The sequence below is a fragment of the Cervus canadensis genome, chromosome 28 (genome assembly GCF_019320065.1).
Source record: "Cervus canadensis isolate Bull #8, Minnesota chromosome 28, ASM1932006v1, whole genome shotgun sequence".
NCBI lineage: Eukaryota > Metazoa > Chordata > Mammalia > Artiodactyla > Cervidae > Cervus > Cervus canadensis.
The window spans coordinates 8,866,096-8,887,999 of record NC_057413.1 but is presented as its reverse complement, the minus strand read 5'-3'; the positions used below and the strand labels follow the sequence as shown (position 1 = coordinate 8,887,999).

At 48.1% G+C, this 21,904-nt stretch overlaps 1 protein-coding gene across 6 annotated transcripts; it reads right to left on the bottom strand.

The window, feature by feature from the left end:
• Positions 1–1,073: 1,073 nt before the first annotated feature.
• SIRT5 (sirtuin 5) lies at positions 1,074–21,089 on the bottom strand. 6 transcript variants are annotated; one of them, XM_043449243.1, is made up of 10 exons: positions 17,384–17,510; positions 16,181–16,278; positions 15,686–15,835; positions 13,951–14,084; positions 12,454–12,679; positions 10,641–10,728; positions 9,796–9,849; positions 8,340–8,463; positions 7,694–7,809; positions 1,074–1,568 (listed from the first exon to the last, which is right to left on the bottom strand). In XM_043449243.1, exons 3-10 carry the CDS (start codon positions 15,798–15,800, stop codon positions 1,493–1,495), a joined length of 933 nt encoding a protein of 310 aa, XP_043305178.1. In that variant the 5' UTR covers positions 15,801–15,835; positions 16,181–16,278; positions 17,384–17,510; the 3' UTR covers positions 1,074–1,492. The 6 variants fall into 6 exon arrangements, with proteins under 6 accessions (XP_043305178.1, XP_043305179.1, XP_043305175.1 ...); XM_043449244.1 differs by having other exon boundaries at positions 15,686–15,818; XM_043449240.1 differs by lacking the exons at positions 16,181–16,278; positions 17,384–17,510 and adding an exon at positions 21,011–21,089.
• Between the last annotated feature and the right edge of the window lie 815 nt (positions 21,090–21,904).

Genomic DNA, 21,904 nt, shown 5'->3' with positions numbered 1-21,904 from the left:
GCAGGCTTGTGTCCAGGGAGGGCCGATCCGTGCTGCTGCAGCCTTAGCGGGGATGCCGATAGCGTTGTTGCTTCGATCCCCGCGCTCCTCGGGGCGGGCTGGCGCGGGTCACGCCGCCCGGTACCCAGGAACCCGGGGACCTCGAGCCCCGGTCGCCCTGTCGCCGCCTCTTTGCGCTCAGAGAGCCGCTCAGTTCAGTTCAGTCGCTCAGTCGTGTCCGACTCTGCGACCCCATGGACCGCAGCATGCCAGGCCTCCCTGTCCATCACCAACTCCTGGAGTTTACTCAAACTTCATCTTCACCAGCCCCATTTTACATACCGAAACTGCATTATAAGTATTGTAAGTCCCCCCCCACCCATGCAAAGGATCCGTGGCATTTATTCAAAGGCGGTTGCAAATGCAGCACAAAGTTTTATGTCACCATGTGGCTTCTCCGAAAGCCAAGGGTGTGAGAGTAAATAGACTTTTGTGAGGGCCAGAAGTGATGTCACACAGCTGCATAATCCCCTGGGAAGCCCACCTGGTCTAAGGGAGTTCGTTCTGTCCAACCTGCCCGTGCTGGGTGCTGACGGCCACTCCCCGCCTTGGTCTCTGGTGCCTGCTGATAGCGGGCATCCCTGGGTCTGCATTAGGTGGTGGGAGTTGAAGGGGGGCTGTGTTCTTCCTACTTTACAAAAAAGGTACTCTGAGCATACACTTTTTAAGTCCCATGGGAAAAACTCCCTTCCAGATTCCGTGTCTGGGGAAGCTTGGCAGACCCCACAGGGTGTGTGTCTATAACAGTGAGAAATGTCCTTCTGTGTATATGATACTGAGAAACAGCCCACCATCGCCTCTCCCTTTCCTCTCCGGCTGTGCTCAGTTTTAGGCAGCTTTGTTTAACCTATATTTGCATCATTCTTTTTTCTCATCCTGATTTTCTACCTTTCTGCTAGTTTTCTCTTCCATCCTTGCATGAGCTCTTATTGTAAGCTATCCCTGCCCTGAACTTGAGGTAAGGCAGTCAAACAGATAAACACTGAAAAGAAAACGTCCCAAACAAAGACATCTCTTGGGCTAACATTTTTATGCAATAAGTTACCTGCATAGAGAGTGATTTCATTTTCCACCAAACCTTGCGCAACAATCAGAAATACCCGAGTTTTACCCCTCTATTTCTATCTCTGCCCAAATAGCAAAAACACAATCAGCAGAATCACTTTGTTTTAGACAATCTAATTACAAAGTTACCCAGTAACCAACCAAACATATCAGACTTATGTTTAGGATCAAACAAAATAACAGGAACTGACTTCAGAAGTCCTGTGACTTCTCCTTCTGAACACAGTTACTACTGTTGCTTCCAAGTCCCCATCAACCATCAGCAGTTTGGATTCCAGCCCGGCAATCAAAAGATATTTTCAGACTTTCCAGTATTTGGCTCACCACCCACAAGACTGCCTCCCCTGCTGGTGGCTTGGTACTTAGATTTCTTCCTTCCCCAGGATGGCTATGAAACAGTTTCAGTTTCATGAGGAGCGAGGGCTTCAGGAAGAGTTGTCCCACATGGCCCCTGGAAATGAAACCTGAAACAGAAGGACGAACACAGCAAAGTTATGAGCAAAATGAGCATTCTGCTTCAGCAAGTCAACTTTCTTAGTTACAGCCAGAATAAACTCCAGATTCTCACAGGAGTCTTAGGCATTTTGGAGCCCAGTTCTTTCATCGAGTTTCTGACAACGCCAAATGCAGACACTTCAGTATGGGTTGGCACCCTCATTTCCAAGGGAATTTGGGAAAGCAATTGCTTGGAATTTCAGTTCAGTTCAGTCACTCAGTTGTGTCCAACCCTTTGCAACCCAATGGACCGCAGCACTCCAGACTTCCCTGTCCTTTACCATCTCCCAGAGCTTGCTCAAATTCATGTCAGTGATATCATCCAACCATCTTATCCTCTGTCATCCCCTTCTCCTCCTGCCTTCAATCTTTCCCAGCATCAGGGTCTTTCCCAATAAGTCAGTTCTTTGCATCAAGTGGCCAAAGTATTGGTTTTTCAGCTTCAACATCAGTCCTTCCAATGAATATTCAGGACTGATTTCCTTTAGGATGGACTGGTTGGATCTCCTTGCAGTCCAAGGGACTCAGAGTCTTCTCCAACACCACCGTTCAAAAGCATCAATTCTTCAGCACTCAGCTTTCTTTATAATCCAACTCTCACATCTATACATGACCACTGGAAAAACCATAGCCTTGACTAGACAGACCTTTGTTGACAAAGTAATGTCTCTGCTTTTCAATATGCTGTCTAGGTTGGTCATAACTTTCCTTCCAAGGAGTAAATGTCTTTTAATTTCATGGGTGCAGTCACCATCTGCAGTGATTTTGGAGCCCACAAAAGTAAAATCTGCCACTGTTTCCACTGTTTCCCCATCTATTTCTCATGAAGTGATGGGACCAGATGCCATGATCTTAATTTTCTGAATGTTGGGTTTAGAATTTAGGTGCCTATAAACGAGAATTTTATTTTAAGGAGGAAGGAGAGACATGATTGTATTTTGTGATTGCTTTGCCAAACTCATAATAGTAAGTTTTATAAACTCTTATACAACTACATAAAACCACCTTCACTGGTACTAAGGACAAGAGAAAATGAACCTGATACACCATGCAGACCATAAGGATCTTAACTGAGTCAGTTGGCCCATGCCAATCACTGAAATTCACAGCTAGACCTGACTTGTAGTTAAAAAGTAGGAAAAAGAGAAAGATCAAAGAAAGAAGAGGGAGAGAAAAGAAGAAAAACCAATGATTTCTGCTTCCTTCAAGAGAAAACACTTATGACAGGAGAAAAAAAAAACAACTAATTCTACTGTGTTATTAATAAATGAAAATCAACTGAGCACAATTTAAAATGAAAAAAAAAAAAAAAGCATCTGGTCATATTGCTTATTCTTGATACAACACAGATCAAGAAATGTTCCCTCTGTGCCATGAATGGACGGCCCTGACCAACTGGCATTTCTGATCCTTCTGCCTCCCCTCCCGCAGACCCACCCCATCCCCACCACCCCCAGCACGTGGAAGGCTGCCCACTAGAAAGCTCCTCCCAGCACAGTCCCTTGAGGACTTCCCAGGAAGCACAGCCAGGCAGAGAGCACTCAGGGACTTCCCTCGACGTGCACCTGTTCTTTCGTGTGCCCCTTTCCACATTCATCCTCCTCCCGTTTACCAAAGCAAGCTGCACCTGACCTCACCCATCCCAAATCTTACATGGCGCCTTATCCCAGAATGTGAAGACTTATGGGCTGCCAAACCAAGGGATGTTTGAAACACTGCTGTGGATCTGAGAAAACAAATGGTTTCTAAGGACCGGGTGATATATGCAAACAGCGTCACTTCATTCTTGCTTTCAGTAAAATTGAAAGAGGCTCTTACAGAATTGCCAAACAGATCACTAAAGTCGATTCAGGAGTACTCTGGATATTTCAGCATATAAGAAAGAAAGAGATCCAAAATCTGAGTGGCCAGAACAAAATTCCTTTCATGCCCAGGGTTTATGTGGCCCAGGTTTCTGAGTATTTTATGTATGGCATTGTGTTTCAGTTGCTAAGTTGTATCCAATTTTGCAACCCAATGGACTGCATGCAGCCAGCCAGGCTTCCCTGTCCTTCACCATCTCCCAGAGCTTGCTCAAACTCATGTCCAGTGAGTCAGTGATGCCATTCAACCATCTTGTCCTCTGTCATCCCCTTCTCCTCCTGCCCTCAATCTTTCCCAGCATCAGGGCCTTTTCCAATGAGTCAGCTCTTCGCATCAGGTGGCCAAAGTATTGCAGTTTCAGCTTGAGCATCAGTCCTTCCAATGAATATTCAGGACTGATTTCCTTTAACATTGACTAGTTTGATCTCCTTGCTGTCCAAGGGACTCTCAAGAGTCTTCTCCAGCACCACAGTTTGAAAGCATCAATTCTTTGGTGCTCTGCCTTCTTTATGGTCCACCTCTCACATCTATACATGACTACTTAGTTTTTGCTTTTCTCTATAAAAAGCAAAAAGTAACAATTACAGAAATTTTACCTAAACTCAATCCTTCCACATCCTACAGTAAGTCCATCTCTTCCTGTGTTTGGGGACAGGCCACAGGGCTCTCTGGGGTCCCCCCGCTGCGCTGAGTCAGGAAACCTGATTGTCTTAGGATACGGGTTTTTTTCCCATGACCACAGGCCTATTAGGGCTGCAGCATCAGGAACTCTGCCTCCTGACGGCACATCCTCAGGGTGGATGTGTCTATGTCTCTGTTAGTCATTCAGTCGTGTCCAACTCTTTGCGACCCCATGGACTGTGAGTCGCCAGGCTCCTCTGTCCCTCCACACACACTACTGACCACCTCCACCTCCTGGAGCCCTCTCCCCGCCCCCTCCCACACACACACAGGCCTCCCGGGCTGGCTGCCCGCTGGGGGCCTTTGCCAAGGTGGTCCTGGCACCTGGCAAGCTCTTGGCCCAGAGGCCTCCTCGGCGAACCGCTCCTCCTCCTCCAGGGCTCTCTCTGAGGCTCCCCCACCACCCACTGGATCCCGCGCCCACCTGCTCCCCCCGCCTCCCTTCTACCACTGCCTTTTCCCACAGCCCAATCCCACTTCTCATGGGCCACACAATGTGCACATTTGTTATCTTATCGTTCACTGTTTGCCCTTTGCGGCTAGGAGGCCATCTTCACATGGCAGGGTTTTTATTTTGTTTACTAATATATCCTATCCCGAGCACTCAGAACAGTATCAGTGGTAAAGAATCTTCCTGTCAATGCAGGAGACGCAGGTTTGATGGGTGGGGAAGATCCCTTGGAGAAGGAAATGGCAACCCACTCCAGTATTCCTGCCTGGAAAATTTCATGAACAGAGGAGCCTGGTGAGCGACAGTCCATGGGGTTGCAAAAGAGTTGGACACGACTGAGTCACTAAACAACAACCAAGTCCAGGGCATAGTAGGTACTAAATAAACACTTGTGGACTTGCACTAAATTCCAAAGTTTAGAGAAATGCAAAGCAGCACGCCTGGGGGTCACAGGGCGTTGGGGGGGTCCACCGTCCTTGGAAGGCCTTGAACACCCTTGGGCGCACTAATCGCATTTTTGCCTCAACAAATACACAGATCCTTACATGCCAAAGACCCCTGGTGTTGAGAAACAGTCAAACCCTAATGTCTAAATCCCCAAATGCCTAGTCTAATGGTTTCTCAGAAAATCATCCAAGATAGCCATCTGGGACTGGAGAAATGACAAAAAAACAAAATAGGAACTAATTAACACCTTGAAAATATTAATACATTTAGATGGGAGGCAAATACCATGACTCTGTTTCTAAATTAGAATTAGAGTAAAGAATCCAAACAACTGTGCAAGGTCAAAGGAGTCTTGCGAAATCCAAATTGAAAATGTAGGAAGAAATAAATAAATACATAAAACGCAGGCATCATTTCCTGCAACCTATTTAGGTAATAAAGAAATCAGGTGAAAAGGCAGTATCATTTCAATTTTCATTTTTCCTACTAACCTAGAGCTGGGGCTGGCAAAATGTTTTCTGTAAAAGAGTCAGAGACTTACTATTTCAACTTTGCAGGCCAGACAGTTTCTGCTGCAACTCCTTACTTCCATTGTTTAAGTGCAAAAGCAGCCACGGACAATATGGGAACATGTGGCTGTGGCTGGGTGCTAATAAAACTTTATTTACAAAAATGTAGTGGGTGAATTAGGATTAGGCAATGGCACCCCACTCCAGTACTCTTGCCCGGAAAATCCCATGGACCAAGGAGCCTGGTGGGCTGCAGTCCATGATGTCGCGAAGAGTCGGACACGACTGAGCGACTTCACTTTCACTTTTCACTTTCATGCACTGGAGAAGGAAATGGCAACCCACTCCAGTATTCTTGCCTGGAGAATCCCAGGGACGGGGGAACCTGGTGGGCTTCTGTCTATGGGGTCGCACAGAGTCGGACACGACTGAAGCGACTTAGCAGCAGCAGCAGCAGCAGTGAGTAAATTTGACTGACAGGCAGTAGTTTGCTGACCTCTGACCTAGGCTAGAGTTCAGCCAACATCTGTTACATGTGAGATGTGATAAATTTCGCCCTTTGTTTAGATGCGTGTTTAAACCAGCTTCTTAGTCACTCTGGGTTTGGTTCCCAGTTTGAAAACCCGAGTAGGATGAGATGATGACCACCCACGTCTCTTCTAAATGTCAGCTTTGATGACGCCCAGATAAAAGCATTGCTGGCTTCACTGGTCAGTTATACTTGTCTGGTACAGAAAGCCTTGGCTCCCGAAAAGGTCCACGGAGCATCTGTTGTGATTCCTGCGGTTGGTGCTGTTCAGATCTGATCAAAGTCCCAGACCAGCAAGAGGCCTGTTTATTTGAACAGAGACACTGCAGGTTTTCAGAATGGGAAGCTGAAGAATGTTTGTTGAAGATGAGTAGCAGCTGAAGCAGGTTTGCGGTTTGGGGAGGCCCAACTTATGAAGTGATATCATTACACGCCAAGAATTTCGTCTGAACTTGCAGGGAAAACTGCTAAGTTCATTTTCCTTTCACGTGAAGACGTACACAATGGATGCATATCAGAATCACCCAGGAAGCGTATAAAACAGGGGGAGCTCAGGCTAAACCTCATACCAATTACATCAGAATCTCCTAAGTGGTACCCAGTCATCAGATTTTAGAAAAAAACATTTTTTTTTAAGTTTTTTTTATGTGCACCATTCTTAAAGTCTTCATTGAATTTGTTACAATATTGCTTCTGTTATGTTCTGGTTTTTATGGCCAAGAGGCATGTGGGATCTTAGCTCCCTGACCGGGGCGGAAGCCACAACCACTGCACTAGAAGGCCAAGTCTTAACCTCTGGACCACCAGGGAAGTTCCCAGTCATCAGATTTTTAAAAATACGCAGTTGAGGTAAAAGTCACTGACTAAAGTAATGACAAGACGCTTCAGTAATGTTTCACATTTTACTTATTCATATTGATGTATTAGTTCATAGTCTATCTTATTCTGGAAAGGAAATTACACTATTAAGAACATATAAACTACATTAAAAGGGAAGACAGGAAAGCAGGAGTGGAAGAAAGAAAGCAAAACAGAGGAGAAGATGTAAACTGGAGCCTAGACTGAGACAACATGTGAATGTACGACGATGATCTATACTTTCCTCACAAATTTGGGGGGGCAGGATCAATATCATTAAATGGCCACAAGTACACACATTCTTGGCAATGTTTGGGCAATGTTCTTGCCCAAACATTCTTGGGCAAAAGAGGAATTTGCCCAGGGAGCCCCGGTGACAGAGTTGTGTGTGGATATCTCCCTGGCTTACGTGCTGAGTCTTCAGCTGACCGGCATCTAAATGCCATTACTATACTTAGCTTTAATACATGAATAAAAGTAAAGTCTAAAGCATCAAAGAAGAACTTTCAAAATGTGAAGAACAAAAACCCATGGCAAACTCCCTGTAAAAAGACATGGCCACCTCAATCTATAGTTAATGTTTTCTTCCATCCATCTACAACTAATACGTTGTTTTCTTCCATCAAAGCAACTACAGACCAAATAAGAAAACACAAACTCTGTGTTACCAAATTAGGACAGCAGGTAACACCTGCTTGGACGACCGTGTCCAAACCTGCTCAGTGCCATCCGCCTCCCGCCCTGGGAACCCCGTACCTGAATCTGTTCGTGGCCGGGGTGGTTTCCATGTTGAATTCGGCCACGGGCACGCCGCGGGCTGACACCTGGGGGGCAAACATGGCAGCAGGGTAGACCACGGAGGAAGTCCCCACCTGCAGGGCAAACAGGCGGAAGCGGACCAGTGACCACACTGGAGAAGCAGCGTCTTTGCAGAAAACCTTAGAGACTCAGGCCAGCTTGTGGTCGCCGGTGTGAGGGAAGGGAAGCTGGGCAGGATAAATGGAGAATGTCTGGGGGACAAGAGGGGAGGTGGGAGGCTCCCGTTTGGCTGATCCCTCGAATTCAGGAAGGATTTTTTTCATGTTTAGTCACCAAGTCATGTCTGATTCTTTGCAACCCCGTGGACTGTAGCCTTCCTGTCTCCTCTTGTCCATGGAATTTCCCAGCAAGAACACTGGAGTGGGTTGCCATTTCCTTCTCCAAGGGATCTTCCCACCCAGGGCTCAAACCCACGTCTCCTGCCTTGGCAGGCGGGTTCTTTACCACCAGTTACATGGCACGGAAAAGAGAGCTGAGCCCGTGGCAAGAGTGGCAAAGAAATTATCTGATCATCACCCGAGCGGGTTGAGCTTTAGTTGTTTCTGCTCTTTGAAAAGATCAGGGAAGGCTGTGACTGACTTACCACGAGACACAAGTCACAGAGGGCCAGCTCTTTGTCAACCTCCTCCAGGATGGCAGGGTCCAGGTTTTCTCCAAACCACACCACGTGAGGTCGCAGCAGGCCCCCACATCCTGGCTCTTCACACCTGTAAGAGTGTCATCCTTAACCCACTCCCAAGACCTACTCTTGGGAAGGCCTGCCTAGGTGGATCGGGGGAAACCATAAAGTCTCTATTGTATCTGGATGCACTGGGCTGATTTGTTGGCGAATGTGTCCCAGCCAACCTTGACGTTCTCTTTCTAAACAGCTTTCTCTTCCCAGTTACTTCCTTCCACTCAGGCACAGCTGTGCTCACGGTTAGCTGGACCCAGGAGGAATGCTGGACTCAGACTTGCCTTCAACACACCAACCACTTGCTAATGTCATCAATGACCTCCCTCATCTTCTCTCAAATTCACCTCTCTCTTGCCTTGTCGGTAGCCAAGTTCTCCTGTGTCAATTTCCCCAAATGTCTCATCTTTCACTAGCTACTACCCTAGGTCATCTCTAGTCAACGTATTTATTTACGTTCTAAAATAATCTCCCCCAAACACCATTTTCATCATATTAATTGCCTAATCAAGTTTATTTTAGATCAAAACTTTAGAATTTAGTCATGAAAACTTACTCTTTTAGGTCAAAACTCTGATTTTAGTAATGAAAATCCTTATTAAGAAAAATTTTAAAGGTTAAGTAAACCAGGGAAATGTTAGCATAATTGCTCTTTAGGGAGTAACAATGTACTTTTACACATTCAGTGCTCTGAGGAGCTCTGCAGCAAAGCACGATGCTTCAAACGTGGTTCACTCTAGTGGTTCCATATTTATTTGGGCATGTGACATCTTTTTTCTCCGAGTAGTGCCTATCAACGTCACATGGATCCAGTGCCCTATGAAACACTTTGGGAAGGGCCATTTTAAGGTCAAGTTTTGAAAAACTGGCGTAAAAATCTTTCCAAGGTTTTTTGCTATTGTTAATCTGCACAAATTCTGCTCGGTCCCACAACTTCACCTCTGCGAGACCTCTTACAGCCTCCCTAGTCCTGGATTAGCAACACTGATGAGGAGGAGAGGGGGAGGAGGATGGCAGCTGAGGCTTCCTGACCAGTTAGGTCCAGGATGCCAGCCACTATGCTTCACACACGCCAGATGAACGTCTACAACACAGCAGCTTCTGAAACTTTCCAGACCCCCAATGATCCCACCACAACACAGAGGAGAAAGGGACAGGACAGATGTACTTCTCTCAAGCCTGGTTTGGTTCACCCTTTGTCCTTTCACCCTTGACCTCATGGATCAGGGCTGGTTTCTGCATTGGCTCGTTTCAGAGGCATCTCACCAAGTGAACTTAGATTTTGACTCCTACTAATTTTCTTTCTTTCCTTTTTTTTTTTTTGCAAACTGGAGCACCAAACCCAGATCAAAGTCTTTTTACCCACCGGGGCAGTTGCTCCACTGGGATTCCGGCATCTTGAGTTGTAGGGTCTGGAGCCCTGAAGTAAATAATATTAGAAAAGGAAGAATGTCACTGGTGTAATCAACGAACAAAGAAATAAGATAAGCCAGTAAGATTGTCTCTTTGCCTGGCCATCTATGGCACAAAACTCCTGATGAATACACACTGGCTTACAAGAGGATGAGGAGGGTAGGCACAAGCAACTGATTATCAGTGGTTCTACCACAAGACAGCGAATCTGTATGGGGGTGGGGGGCAGTACTGCTGTTCTAAGGGGAGTTTCATGATTTGCATCGTATATGTCACTGCAATTTCAATCACCTGCAGTGATGCTATATTAATAAGTTACTCGTATAACTTACACTGATTTCAAGTGGCTAGGTAGAATTTTTCTCAATATTCTGAGTCTACTCTTAATTCTTCCCCCAATTATAATATTTACAATAGTAAATGTTCATCATAGACATGTTGGAAAGTTCAGAAAGATATAAAAAAGAAATCAAAATTGCCATAATCCTACTGTCCCTGTTAGTATGGTGTTGATTTCCTTCTGGACGTGTATCTACATACAGCTACATCAACATGGTGAGGGTGGATGTGTGTTTAAATACAAAGTTGGGATCATAATGTATAGAGTTAGAGCCTGTTATTTTCACTGATTATAACCTGTGAGCAAAATATTTGCCTTACAATATGGATGTACTGTCTGCAGTTTCATGTCTCATAAACATCCATGGGAGTCATAGGTGAATGTTCAGTTTCTTCGAGTTTATAGTCAGCTGAAGAGACAAAACAACACACGCCTATTCCAGAGTGCAGTATAATTACCCTTTTCCTGATAAAGCCGGACAAATTGGACTCTTATAGTTCTCAGCCACAACTCCACAAGAGGTACATCGAGTTTTAAATAAGCTACCTGAAAAACACAAGTTTAAACAAGACCGGAATTTAGCATAATCGGGAGCAACTGACTCCATGTCTAAAAGAGTACAAAATGATTTAGTTTCTATACATCACTTTAACAAATGTGCCCATCCCAGCTTTCATGGGAGACATCAAGGCATGTAGTGAGATTGAAAAAGCCAGAACACACGCCCTCCTGGACTTCGTGATCTGGAGAGGAGAGGGGGAAAGGAAGTAACTTACTGCATGGCCAAGGAGCTCTCTGATTACCCAGGTGTTCAGGTGGAATTCAAATGTGCAACAGGGTAGAAGAAGCCAATCTAAACCTAAGGGCAGGATTTACTGAGAATATGCCTGATAGAGGCTCAGTAGCTTGGGATATGTTTTTCAAAATCTTAATTTTGACTTAGTAAAGCTTGAATCTTTTCTACAAAAGCAGCTCAATAAATAATCAACTAATAAATGAAGAAAATAATCATTAAAACTAGCAGAGACTTACTGAGCTTAACCCATGAAAGGTGACCTCAGTTCACTACACAGTCACCGGGTGCCCAGCGATGAGGTCACACGTCAGGGGACACACACTGGTCCGTTCTCTCCAGGGCTCCTTTGAGAAACCACCTCCTCTGTCCCACGCCAAGCTGATGGAGCTGTCAGTCACATTCCCCAAACACAAGCTGGGGCACGAGTTCCAGACTGGTCTAATTGTGGCATCCTGTCCCTCTGGCAGTGGTGTTTGGTCAAAAAGGATGATGATAGTCAGGCCATCCAGAGAGTTGTTTTCTGAGGAGATGGCTAAACTGGAGGGAGCCTGGAGCCCCACTGAGTCACTGCTTCTGAAAATTCTGCAATTTGAAATGCATTTCTTTGGACTGAATTTTTGTAGACTATTAAATGGCTTCCCTGGATGGCTCAGCAGTCAAGAATTTACCTGCAATGCAGGAGATGCGGGTTCAGTCCCTGGGTCAGGATGATCCCCTAGAGGAGGAAATGGCAACCCACTCCAGTATTCTTGCCTGGGAAATCCCACAGACCAGAGGAGCCTGGCGGGCTGTAGTCCAAACGGTAGCAAAAAGTTGGACACGACTGAGCAGCTCAACACAGCATCACAGACTATCAGATGCCCTTGGGAAAAAATTCTGGCATACCCATTTATGCTCTTGTGTGAACAAATTTATTAGATTTTCAGTGAGAAGAGGGAAGAGGAGGGTGTCAGTGAAAGCAGAGAAGGGAAACCAGAGGGATCCCAGACAAGCTCCTTGGTGTCACAGGAGGCTCCGTGGGGCTCCCAGGAGGGAAGGTCACTGAGCGGGCAGCCCCCTTAAGGCTCCAGGGTGGAGGAGAAACACAGCCCAAGCGGACAGTGCCCACGTGCAGGGGCGGGGCAGGGAGAGTAAATGGATCTCCCAGGGATGCCAGGCCTTTGCAGCCTGAATCCTGCTTAAGCCCCAGCCATTCAATGGCCCAAACCTCCCGCTTCCCGGAACCCAGGTGGGGGTGGGGTGGGGAGCACCCCCACCATCTCCATCTGGGAGCACAGGGTCCCCTCAACAGGACCCCCAGGGAGGGGAGAGCACGCAGAGGTGCAGACCGGCTTCTCCAGGCCGGGTGGTCTGCGCGCCAGACCCCGGGGTCCCGGCAGCATGCTGCTCTGACTCGGGGGACCCAGCTGGGTCCCAGCAGCATGTGCGTTTTCAGGTCTTGGTTCCCCTCCCATGCAAGACCGAGGGCCTCTCACCATGGATTTCCAGAAGGTTCTTGGTGCCAGCCTTGCGGTGCAGCTCGTCGATGTTCTGGGTGATGACCACCAGCTGTCGGCCCTGCCCGTGCAGCCGGGCCTGGCACTCGGCGATGGCCAGGTGCCCGGCGTTGGGCTCCTTGCTCTGCACCACCTCCCGCCGGTAGTGGTAGAACTCCCACACCTGGGACGGGTTCCGGGCGAAGGCCTGCGGGGTGGCCAGGTCCTGGGGGGCAGGGAGGAGGCAGGGGTCAGGTGGGGAAAGGAAGGGCTGATGCTCCAGAAGCCAGGCAGCAGAAGCAGTGGACTCAGGTGGGAGGACACTCCCAGGCGCCCTTTGCTGCGGGCAGCCAGGCACCTTCGGGGGGTGTCGCGGGAACACGTCCATGTAGGTTCATGTGGGCGGGGGCCCGGGGCTCCTGAGGGGCCCTGGAGAAATTAGATTTAATTTCCCCAGCAAGATCGCAACCTGTCCCATCTTCCACTCAGGTGAGCTATGAACATAGAGCAACACATGGAAAGGTAACTTAGGCTGGAAGCCACATTTGCGTGGAACTCCACGTGACATGATGACTATCTCATTTATCCAGGAAGAAAAGTAAAATGCAAAACGCCCAACTGAACTGTAATGGCCATAGTGGGGATACTCATAGGTGCACACACACACATACAACTACACATTAAAAAAAGTAGTGTATACGTTATAGTAACAGGATATATAAAATACGTATTTTTAAAAGTATGATTCCTCCAAACTTCCCTGGTGGTACAGTGGATAAGAATCCACCTGCCAATGCAGGGGACACGGGTTTGACCCCTGATGAGGGAACAAAGATCCCGCCTGTGGCACAGCGCAGCCAAGGTAAATAAATAAAAATAAATACTCGACAAAATAAAGTAAAAAAATAAAAAAGAAATGTTATACACCTTAACTGTGGTGGCAGTTGTATCACTATATATACATTTGTCAAAACTCACTGAAATGTACACTTAAAATTGGTGATTTTTATTGCATGTTTATTATATCTCAATAAAAATTGAATTTTTAAAACTCTGTGCCCCCAGAGAACTTATATTCTAATGACCTTTGTACAAAGTTTTGAGCATTACAGCCTAAGCCTTTAACGACTCAACACTGGTTTTCATTTGGAAAGTTCACAGAAACTTTTTAAAAATGTGTAATTCTTAATTTCAACATGAATAGAAAAGTAATGAATTATGCTAACCAAAGTTTCCTGGTTCCACTTTGCTTACTAGAGGAAATCCAATTGCTATCTGAATAAGGGCAATCAATACATGCCGAGAAGGAAAGAAAAGAGGCTGCTTTGCTGAAGTCTGAGGTTTTAATCCTACGGACTTTGTGTCAATGCCAAAAAGAACAGGACAAAACGGTCATGGTAAATTTCAAACTATTCCCCTCTGATAGAGATTCTGAGTCAAACTGTTAAACACCTTCATTCAGAAAGAGCCTTTCAGAGTTCCGGAAACATTACCAACCTGGGCTTTCCATTTCCTCCAGTAACCTCCCGCTCCTCTGAACGTCGGAACCCCACTCTCAGCGCTGATGCCAGCCCCAGAAATGACGACTATGTGCTTGGCTTTCGCAAAACACTTCCGGAAGTCGGCCATATCTAAAGAGAGTAAAATCTTGGTCAATCCAGGGTTTCATTTGGACATTTACATCCCAGTTCAATGGCCTATATTTTGAAACTTGACCTTGCATGAAATTATACTTTTAAGATAACCAAATAAAAACCTTCCCATGCAACGAAGATGGCCCCGTGCAGCTGCCGTGTGAGAGGACAGCAGCTGCAGAAAGGGGCGAGGGTCTGGGGTGAACAGCCCAAGCTCTGAGCTCCACTCTGCCCCGCCATCTCCCATGAGTCGGATCCTATGTGAACGGCTGACCGTCTGCTGTCTGGGTCTCCTTGGCTGTTTGATGTGCACAAGTGTGTTTTCCTGAGAGAGCAGGGCTGCTGTGAGGATTAAAAAAGGCTTCCCAGGTGGCGCAGAGGTAGAGAACCTGCCTGCAATGCAGGAGACACAAGAGCCGTGGGTTCAATCCCTGGGGTGGGAAGATCCCCTGGAGAAGGAAATGGCAGCCTGCTCCAGTCTTCTTGGCTGGGAAATCCCATGGACAGAGGAGCCTGGCGGGCTACAGTCCGTGGGGTCGCAGAGTCGAAATTGACTGAGCGCACACACGCACGCGCGCGCGCACACACACACACACACACACACACAATGAGTGGGGATATATCTTCCTTCTTAAAAGTAAAAGCAAGCTTGTGTGGTGTGAGGGCTGACCTCAGGCCCACTGGACCCCAAAGCCGTCCCTTCCTCCCCAAATTCACTTCCCTTGGAGGATCCTGCTAATTCCAGCTTCCCTCAGCATCACTAGCAGGGTGAGGCTGAGGGCCCCTCCCCGTGAACAAACGCGTCATCCCACTCTGGACACACTCTCCTTTACAGCTCAAGGGAGACGTGGTCTTTTTAACAAGACGGCCCCAGAGACCTGGGGTAACAGAAGGGAACGGAACGCAGAGAGTGGCACGGCAGAGGAGTCGTGGTCACAGCCTGCGGCTCGTGCTCCAGGACATGAGGGCTGGCCCTCCATCTCCAGGCATCCTCCTGCCAGACCTCAGATCCACAGGGGCGGCAGCTCGCCTCCCGTGAGGGCTCCCTACGCCCAGGCTCTGTGCCAAGCACTTGGGCATCACAAGGTAGGCTCAGACAAACATCATCAGCCCAGGACAAGGATGAAGAGCCAGACTGGGAACTGCCGTTGTCCCTCCTGGCAGCGGAGACTGGGTCCTGGCACAGCCTGTGGCTCCCGCTCTCCCGGGCCCTGCGGCTCTGCAGCCCTCGTGCACCAGATGGGGAAAGGCCGTGGCCCAACCGGCCAGGCCTGAGTGCTTCACAAGCTGTGGGAGCCCCCCTCCACTGGCCGCACCGGGAGAAGCCAGTGTGGACCAACATTGCCTCTGGCTGGCCCAGGCCACCTTCCAGGTGCAGCCAGTCTGTGCGAAGGCACCGAAGCTTTGAGCAAGACCAGAAGCAGGTTCCTCGGTTGATGGAGCAGGCTCTCTGGTCTCCCCAGGGGGCGGTGGCGACCAAGGCTAACTAACTCTTGGTCCGATCAAGCGCCCCTCAGACATGAAACCGGTGATGGAGAAAAGGAAGGAAGACAGTGGGCTGCATGGGGAGATGATATCACTGTGTATGAAAGACCTACTTGAACTTGGACGAGCCATTGTTAGGCAAATCTTGGTTTGTGTGGAGATTGGAGACTTCAGTCCACAATACAGCTGGGAAAACAATCGGTTCCGGACAATCCAGAGAGGTGGCATCAGGTTTTCTGTGTTGCACTAACAATTGAAACGGACTTTAGAAAAATCACAAAACAAACAGAAACAATCAGAAAACACTCATCTTTCTACAAATATATATATATATATATACACACACACACACCTATGGCCTTCCCAGGTGGCGCTAGTGGTAAAGAACAGGCCTGCCAATTCAGGAGCTATAAAGAGGTGCGGGTTCCATCCCTGGGTCAGAAAGATCCCCTAGAGGAGGACACAGCTACCCACTCCAGTGTTCCTGCCTGGGAATCCCCATGGACAGAGGAGACTGGTGGGCGGCAGTTCAGTGGGTCACAAAGAGTCAGCCACAACTGAAGCGACTTAGCATGCATATACACATACACATATATACAAAAGAATACCCTTAACAAAAATCTTCAGTAGCAATCTTCATGGTGTTCACACAAACACCATCTAAACCGGCTATTTACACGGTGTACTCTCAAGCGCTCCGAGGTGCCTAGAACAGTGGTTTACAAAGCATGGTTCCCAGACCAGCATCATCCCGAGATCTCATCAGAAACGTAAAGTCATAGGCTCCACTCCAGACCCACTGAACCAGGAACTCTTCAGGCTGGGCCCCCATCGGTCTCTGGGTGATTCTGATGAACACTTAAGTCTGAGAACCACAGCCTTAGAGGGTTAGGAAGGAGTTAGATGGGAGAATTCATTTGAAAAGCAGGTTCTGATACTTTTTAAAAGGTACGAGAGCCATCGGCTTGACTTTCAGACAAAATACAGTTTATCTGAGAATGTAAATTCTAACTGAGAACTGAACGAGGCGGGAAAGATATGTACCATAACAACAAATGGGATTAAGATGAGATCGTGTCAAAGAAATCTGTGAGTCTTAAAGCACATTGACTAAATCTTTATCTATCCCTGAGGAGTTAGACAGGGATAACAGAGAAAGACAAAGCACAGAGAAAGGCAATATTCAGATCCATGACATCAAAAGGGTAACTGACACGTCTGGCTTTTACCGAGTGGAAGAACGCAAATTGTTGGAAGAGCTCAGGATTGAAGGTCTGTAGGTACAGGAAAAATAGAAAAATAACACATTTCCCAATATTTTACAATCCCTTTGGAGGACAACTTATCAAAATTACAAATGCACTTTCCCTTTGACCTAGCAATCCTGTCTGGACATTTTCACAACTCACAAAAGTGAGACTTGCACACATCCAACATGACATATCTACAGGGTTGTTCTTTAGGCTATTGTAATTAACAGGAAGAGACTAGAACAACCTACATGACCATCTGCAGGGGATGAGTTCAATAAACAAGGGCACGTTCACAATGCACAGCATGGTTGCTGTAAAAAAAAGAATGCATGTAAGATTCTACCTGTATGACATTCTAGAGGGCAAAGACGACTTATTTGCATGTGTTAAGAAACAAACAAAAAAAAAAAAAAGGAAGAATTCCCAAGACATTAGTAACAAGAATGAGGACGAGAATCAGGATGTATGGAGACAAGAGTGGAGGCAAGGATTTTCAGTAGACGTGTTTCTATGCTATTTGCACTGTTAGTGCTCTCTGGCGAACGTCTAGGAACACACCTGCAGCTGAGCAAGCGCAAGGAGGGAGCAGCTCACGGTGAGGAGCTGCAGGCATATTGGCGACATATTGGTGACCTCGGTGGTGGTGGCTTAGTCCATAAGTAGTGTGTCTCCTGCAACCCCATGGATTGTAGCCCGCCAGGCCCCTCTCTCCATGCGACTTCCTGGCAGGAACACTAGAGTGGGTTGCCATTTCCTCCTCCAGGCGATCTTTCCAACATAGGGATCGAACCCTCATCTCCTGCATTGCAGGCAGATTCTTTACCAGTGAGTCACCAAAGAAGCTCATCTTGACGAAGTTAGGACAAAAGGGTTTGGGCTTGTGTTGGGTAAGGCTGGGGAGAGTCATGGAAGGAGGCTCTGATCTACGCTGGATGTTGTCTGGGAAAAGTTTCCTTTTAGTGGATATTTCAGTGAACGTGATCTAAAGAGGAGGGAGTGAAGTAAAGCTTGAGCCGGGATTGGTCAAGAGGCAACAGGCCCTCCTATCAGCCAAGATAGGAGGGTGTCTTGTCACTTTTGTGGTTTAGAGAAAGTTCTTACTTATATCTGGTTTCAGGCCTAATTATGAAGTTGTCTTATTTTTGTCCTGATTGATCATGATTACAGCTAGCCTTGTTTGATGTTGGTGTCCTGCGAAATTATTTACATTCAACAGGCCTATCAGATGGTAGCAGGTCAAAAGCTGGAAGCAAACCAAAGGCCTATCAATTTATAAACGGATAAACAAACTGTGGTTCATCCATAACAGATATAGCTCATCACTGGATGTGTTTCATCCAGGGGAATACTATTCAGCCTTGTAGTTAAAAACTACAAGTTTAGCTTAACTAAAACTGTAAGTTTTAGTTTTATAGTTAAAACTTTAAAAGGTACTAAAAAGCTGGAGTATTTCAAACTGCTGCTGATTGTCAACTGGAAATTAGATAAAATTCTAAATTGTAATATTAAATAAAAAACACTTATAAGACAAAAAATCATGAGTTCTTTTAATGAATGTAGGAATTGTTTTGCTAAATTTTCCATTAATTTACAAGATATTCTCCAAGTGGCTCGGAGGTTAAAGTGTCTGCCTGCAATGCAGGAGACCCGGGTTCGATCCCTGGGTCGGGAAGATCCCCTGGAGAGGGAAATGGCAACCCACTCCAGTATTCTTGCCTAGAGAATCCCATGGATGGAGGAGCCTGGTGGGCTACAGTCCACAGGGTTGCAAAGAGTCGGACATGACTAAGCGACTTCACTTTCACTTTCACTTTTTCTCAGTAAATGTGAAAACAAAGGAGAGGTTTAAAAAAAAACTTAAAAAAAAAAAAACCTTAAAAAATTTTTTTTAAAATAAACACTGTTTCAGAACAGTGCCACCTGAAATTTACCTCCACGATTTGTAAATGCTCAGAACAGCAAGTCTATTTTCAATATGCTTTGTTGTTGTTTAGTCGCTCAGTTGCGTCTGACTCTTTGCAACCCTGTGGACTATAGCCAGCCAGGCTCCTCTGTCCATGGAATTCTCCAGGCAAGAATACTGGAGTGGGTTGCCATTTCCTTCTCCAGGCAATCTTCCCAACCCAGGGATACAGCCAGCGTCTCCCATATTGGCAGGCGGATTCTTTAACACTGTGCCACCTGGGAAGCACTTTCAAGATGCTACTGAAAAGTATTCATCAGAAGAATCTTCTGTGTCAATATTTATGTGCTTTTCTGGGGGATCAGAGTGGGCAGTGGTGCTAGCTGCCACAAACCAACAACCCAATTCAAAGGCCAAAGCAAATACCCCGAGGGTAAGAAGGCCCCCACTGTGCTGAGTCAGAGGAGGAAGACATCAGTTTATCTGGTCCAAAAGCCCTCAAGGTGAAAACTGCCCTAGGTAAGCCTCCAATTATCCTGCCCTGGTTTGACCTTCAGGTGGCAAGTAAGGCCTCAGGGAATAAAATAAATTCATTCATTGCAGTCATTGGGAGCTTTCTGAGTGCAGGATAGGTTCTCAAACACTGATATTAGTCTGGGTGAATGGCAATCCTCACTTAACCAGGCTTTCTTGGGAAACCTGAAACTCACCTACCCAATTAGAAAATCAGAAAAATGTCTCTATGTTCCCTATTGAGAAAGGGGGCACCCCACCAATTCTGAAAAATACAATAATACAATACTATAAATGAGGAATTCAAGAGAAAAAGCATTTACACAACATTAATTAAAAATACATTAATTTAAAGTACATCACGAAGGAACTACAAAAACTCCCACCGGTGTTCAATAGATACTTTTTGAACACCTACGAGCCAGTCCATCCTAAAGGAGATCAGTCCTGGGTGTTCATTGGCGGGACTGATGTTGAAGCTGCAACTCCAATACTTTGGTCACCTGATGCGAAGAGCTGATTCATTTGAAAAGACCCTGATGCTGGGAAAGATTGAGGACAGGAGGAGAAGGGGACGACAGAGGATGAGATGGTTGGATGGCATCACCGACACAATGGACATGGGTTTGGGTGGACTCCGGGAGTTGGTGATGGACAGGGAGGCCTGGCGTGCTGCGGTTCATGGGTTCGCAAAGAGTCGGACACGACTGAGGGACTGAACTGAACTGAGCCAAACAAATGCAAAGTACCAGCCCCCAGCTATCAACACTGGGAGACTCACTTCCTCTCCCCAGTCCACCACTCGCTCTTATTAGGTCACCAGCCCGCTCCACCTTGCTAAACCCAACGGTCCACCTTGATCAGGTCCAGCCTCTGACCCCTTTGATCACCTCTCGGGGAACCACTCGCTGCTCCCGGTTTTCCTCCGGCCTCGCTGGGTCGCCCCACCCTCCCAGGGCTTCACGACTGCATCCCGCCTCGGATGTCCAACACAAGGCTCCCAGCTCACACAGTCAAGCCTCAACTCTTGAACATCTCCAAACCTCCCCGCAAAGCCTTGGGACGCCATCCTCCTTGGCCCCCACTTCTCCCTTCGGCTCACGTCTCACACCCACACAACACGATGTACCCCAGCAACTGCAGCTTTACAACTGTGTCCCAGTCCGGCCGCGCCTCCACGCCCACCACCCGGTCCAGGCCGTCCCATTTGTCACCCGGCCTGCAGCAGGGCCCGGAGGGACTCTACTCAACGGCGACACCCTGCCCCGCGTCCCCCGGGCCACCGCCTTCTTCACGGCGGCCTACCAGGCCCACCCGCCCCGGGCGCCTGACTTTCCAACCGCGGTTCTGGCCCCCTCCCTCGCCTCTCCGGCCGCAGCTAGCGCCCCGCGCTGTGCCTGGAAGACCCCCGATCTCCGGCCTCCGCAGATGTGTCTGCCGGGGGCTGGGGCGGGGGGGAAGGCTGCCACCCGGATCCACCAGAAGAAACGGGGTCCACGCCCCCTTCCCCCCTCGCCCTCGCCGTTCCCCATTCCCTCTCCCCTCCCCCACTCCTCCTTTGCCGCTTGGCCTCCCCCCACCCTCGCGGACCCCGGAACCGGCCGAGGCAATTGATCCGCGCATGCGCGCCGCAGTGGGCCGGCCCCCCGCGCTCGCCCCGGGAGCCCCCCCAACGGCGCCCACCCGGCCCCCTGTGCTCGATCGCGACCCCCGGAGCGGGAGTCCAGGGAGGCGGCAGAGAGCACGGCCAGGCCCCGGCACCCACGCACCTGCAGGAGGCGGGGACCGCGGCGGATCCCCGGCGCGGGGGCGGGACAACCAGACTGGGGGCGGAGCTGCTCCAGCCACCGGCCCCGGGCTGCAGCGGCCCCTGCCGGAGGCCCACACCTGGTCCGGCTCCCGGGCCCTGGAGGCTCTTCCCTGGGCCTGCTCGTCGCACACGATTGTTTCTTTGCATTGCTTTCTTTAGGGGGATGGCCCGGCGCAGGGTGGGGGGGAGACGGGCTGTTGCTTCGTCTTTGTGAGCTTCCCAGACGTGTCGTGAAAGACGGACGAGCTGCTTTCTTCCTTGAGCCTGCAGCTGAACCGCACTACTTGGCCACAGAGCATGTGAAATATTGGGGCGGCTTTCCCTGAAAAGCTATTTCCAATGAAGGTTAGCGGGGGTTCCCAGGCCAGCCCACCAATGACGAGCGCTGATGCTGAGATCCTTACCCAGCGTCGAAAGGGACCAGTTTCCAGGCCTCGCATACTCTGTGATCTCCGTGGCTCCCCGTGTCGGATCGGCCTTAAAAGCAGTCATCTTTCTTTGTCTTTGATTTAGTCTTACCACCAGAACAAATTTTCAGAGAATAGAATTGTTTCTGGACTGGCCAGTAATCCTAAAAGGAGGTGGTGTGAGAATTTGGGTGCATAGAATGTGATGTCAGCATTTGTTTTTCCATCTCTGACCTCATCCACCCCCCTCAGTTTGGCTGGAAGTCCTCACCGCTTTGGAACCCCTCTTGCTCCCGCAGGTTGTATCAGTCTCTGGGGCCCTCTGGAGTCCAAGAAAATGGGAGAAGGGTCTTATGTCTGGCTGCTACTTTTTCTGTAACATGTATGTGGCACTTTGTACCAGACACCTCTAAGATCTTCACATGTCTTAACCAGTTAAAATCTTC

Excerpts from the sequence above, each read along its gene's own strand:
- SIRT5 (XM_043449239.1), bottom strand. The coding sequence starts at position 17,449 with ATGTCGCCAATATGCCTGCAGCTCCTCACCGTGAGCTGCTCCCTCCTT. Across the intron at positions 14,085-15,685 it reads AATGGCTCGTCCAAGTTCAA|ATATGGCCGACTTCCGGAAG; the intron begins GTAGGTCTTTCA and ends TACTCTCTTTAG. Across the intron at positions 10,729-12,453 it reads GAACCTTCTGGAAATCCATG|GTAGCTTATTTAAAACTCGA; the intron begins GTGAGAGGCCCT and ends TGTGTTTTTCAG.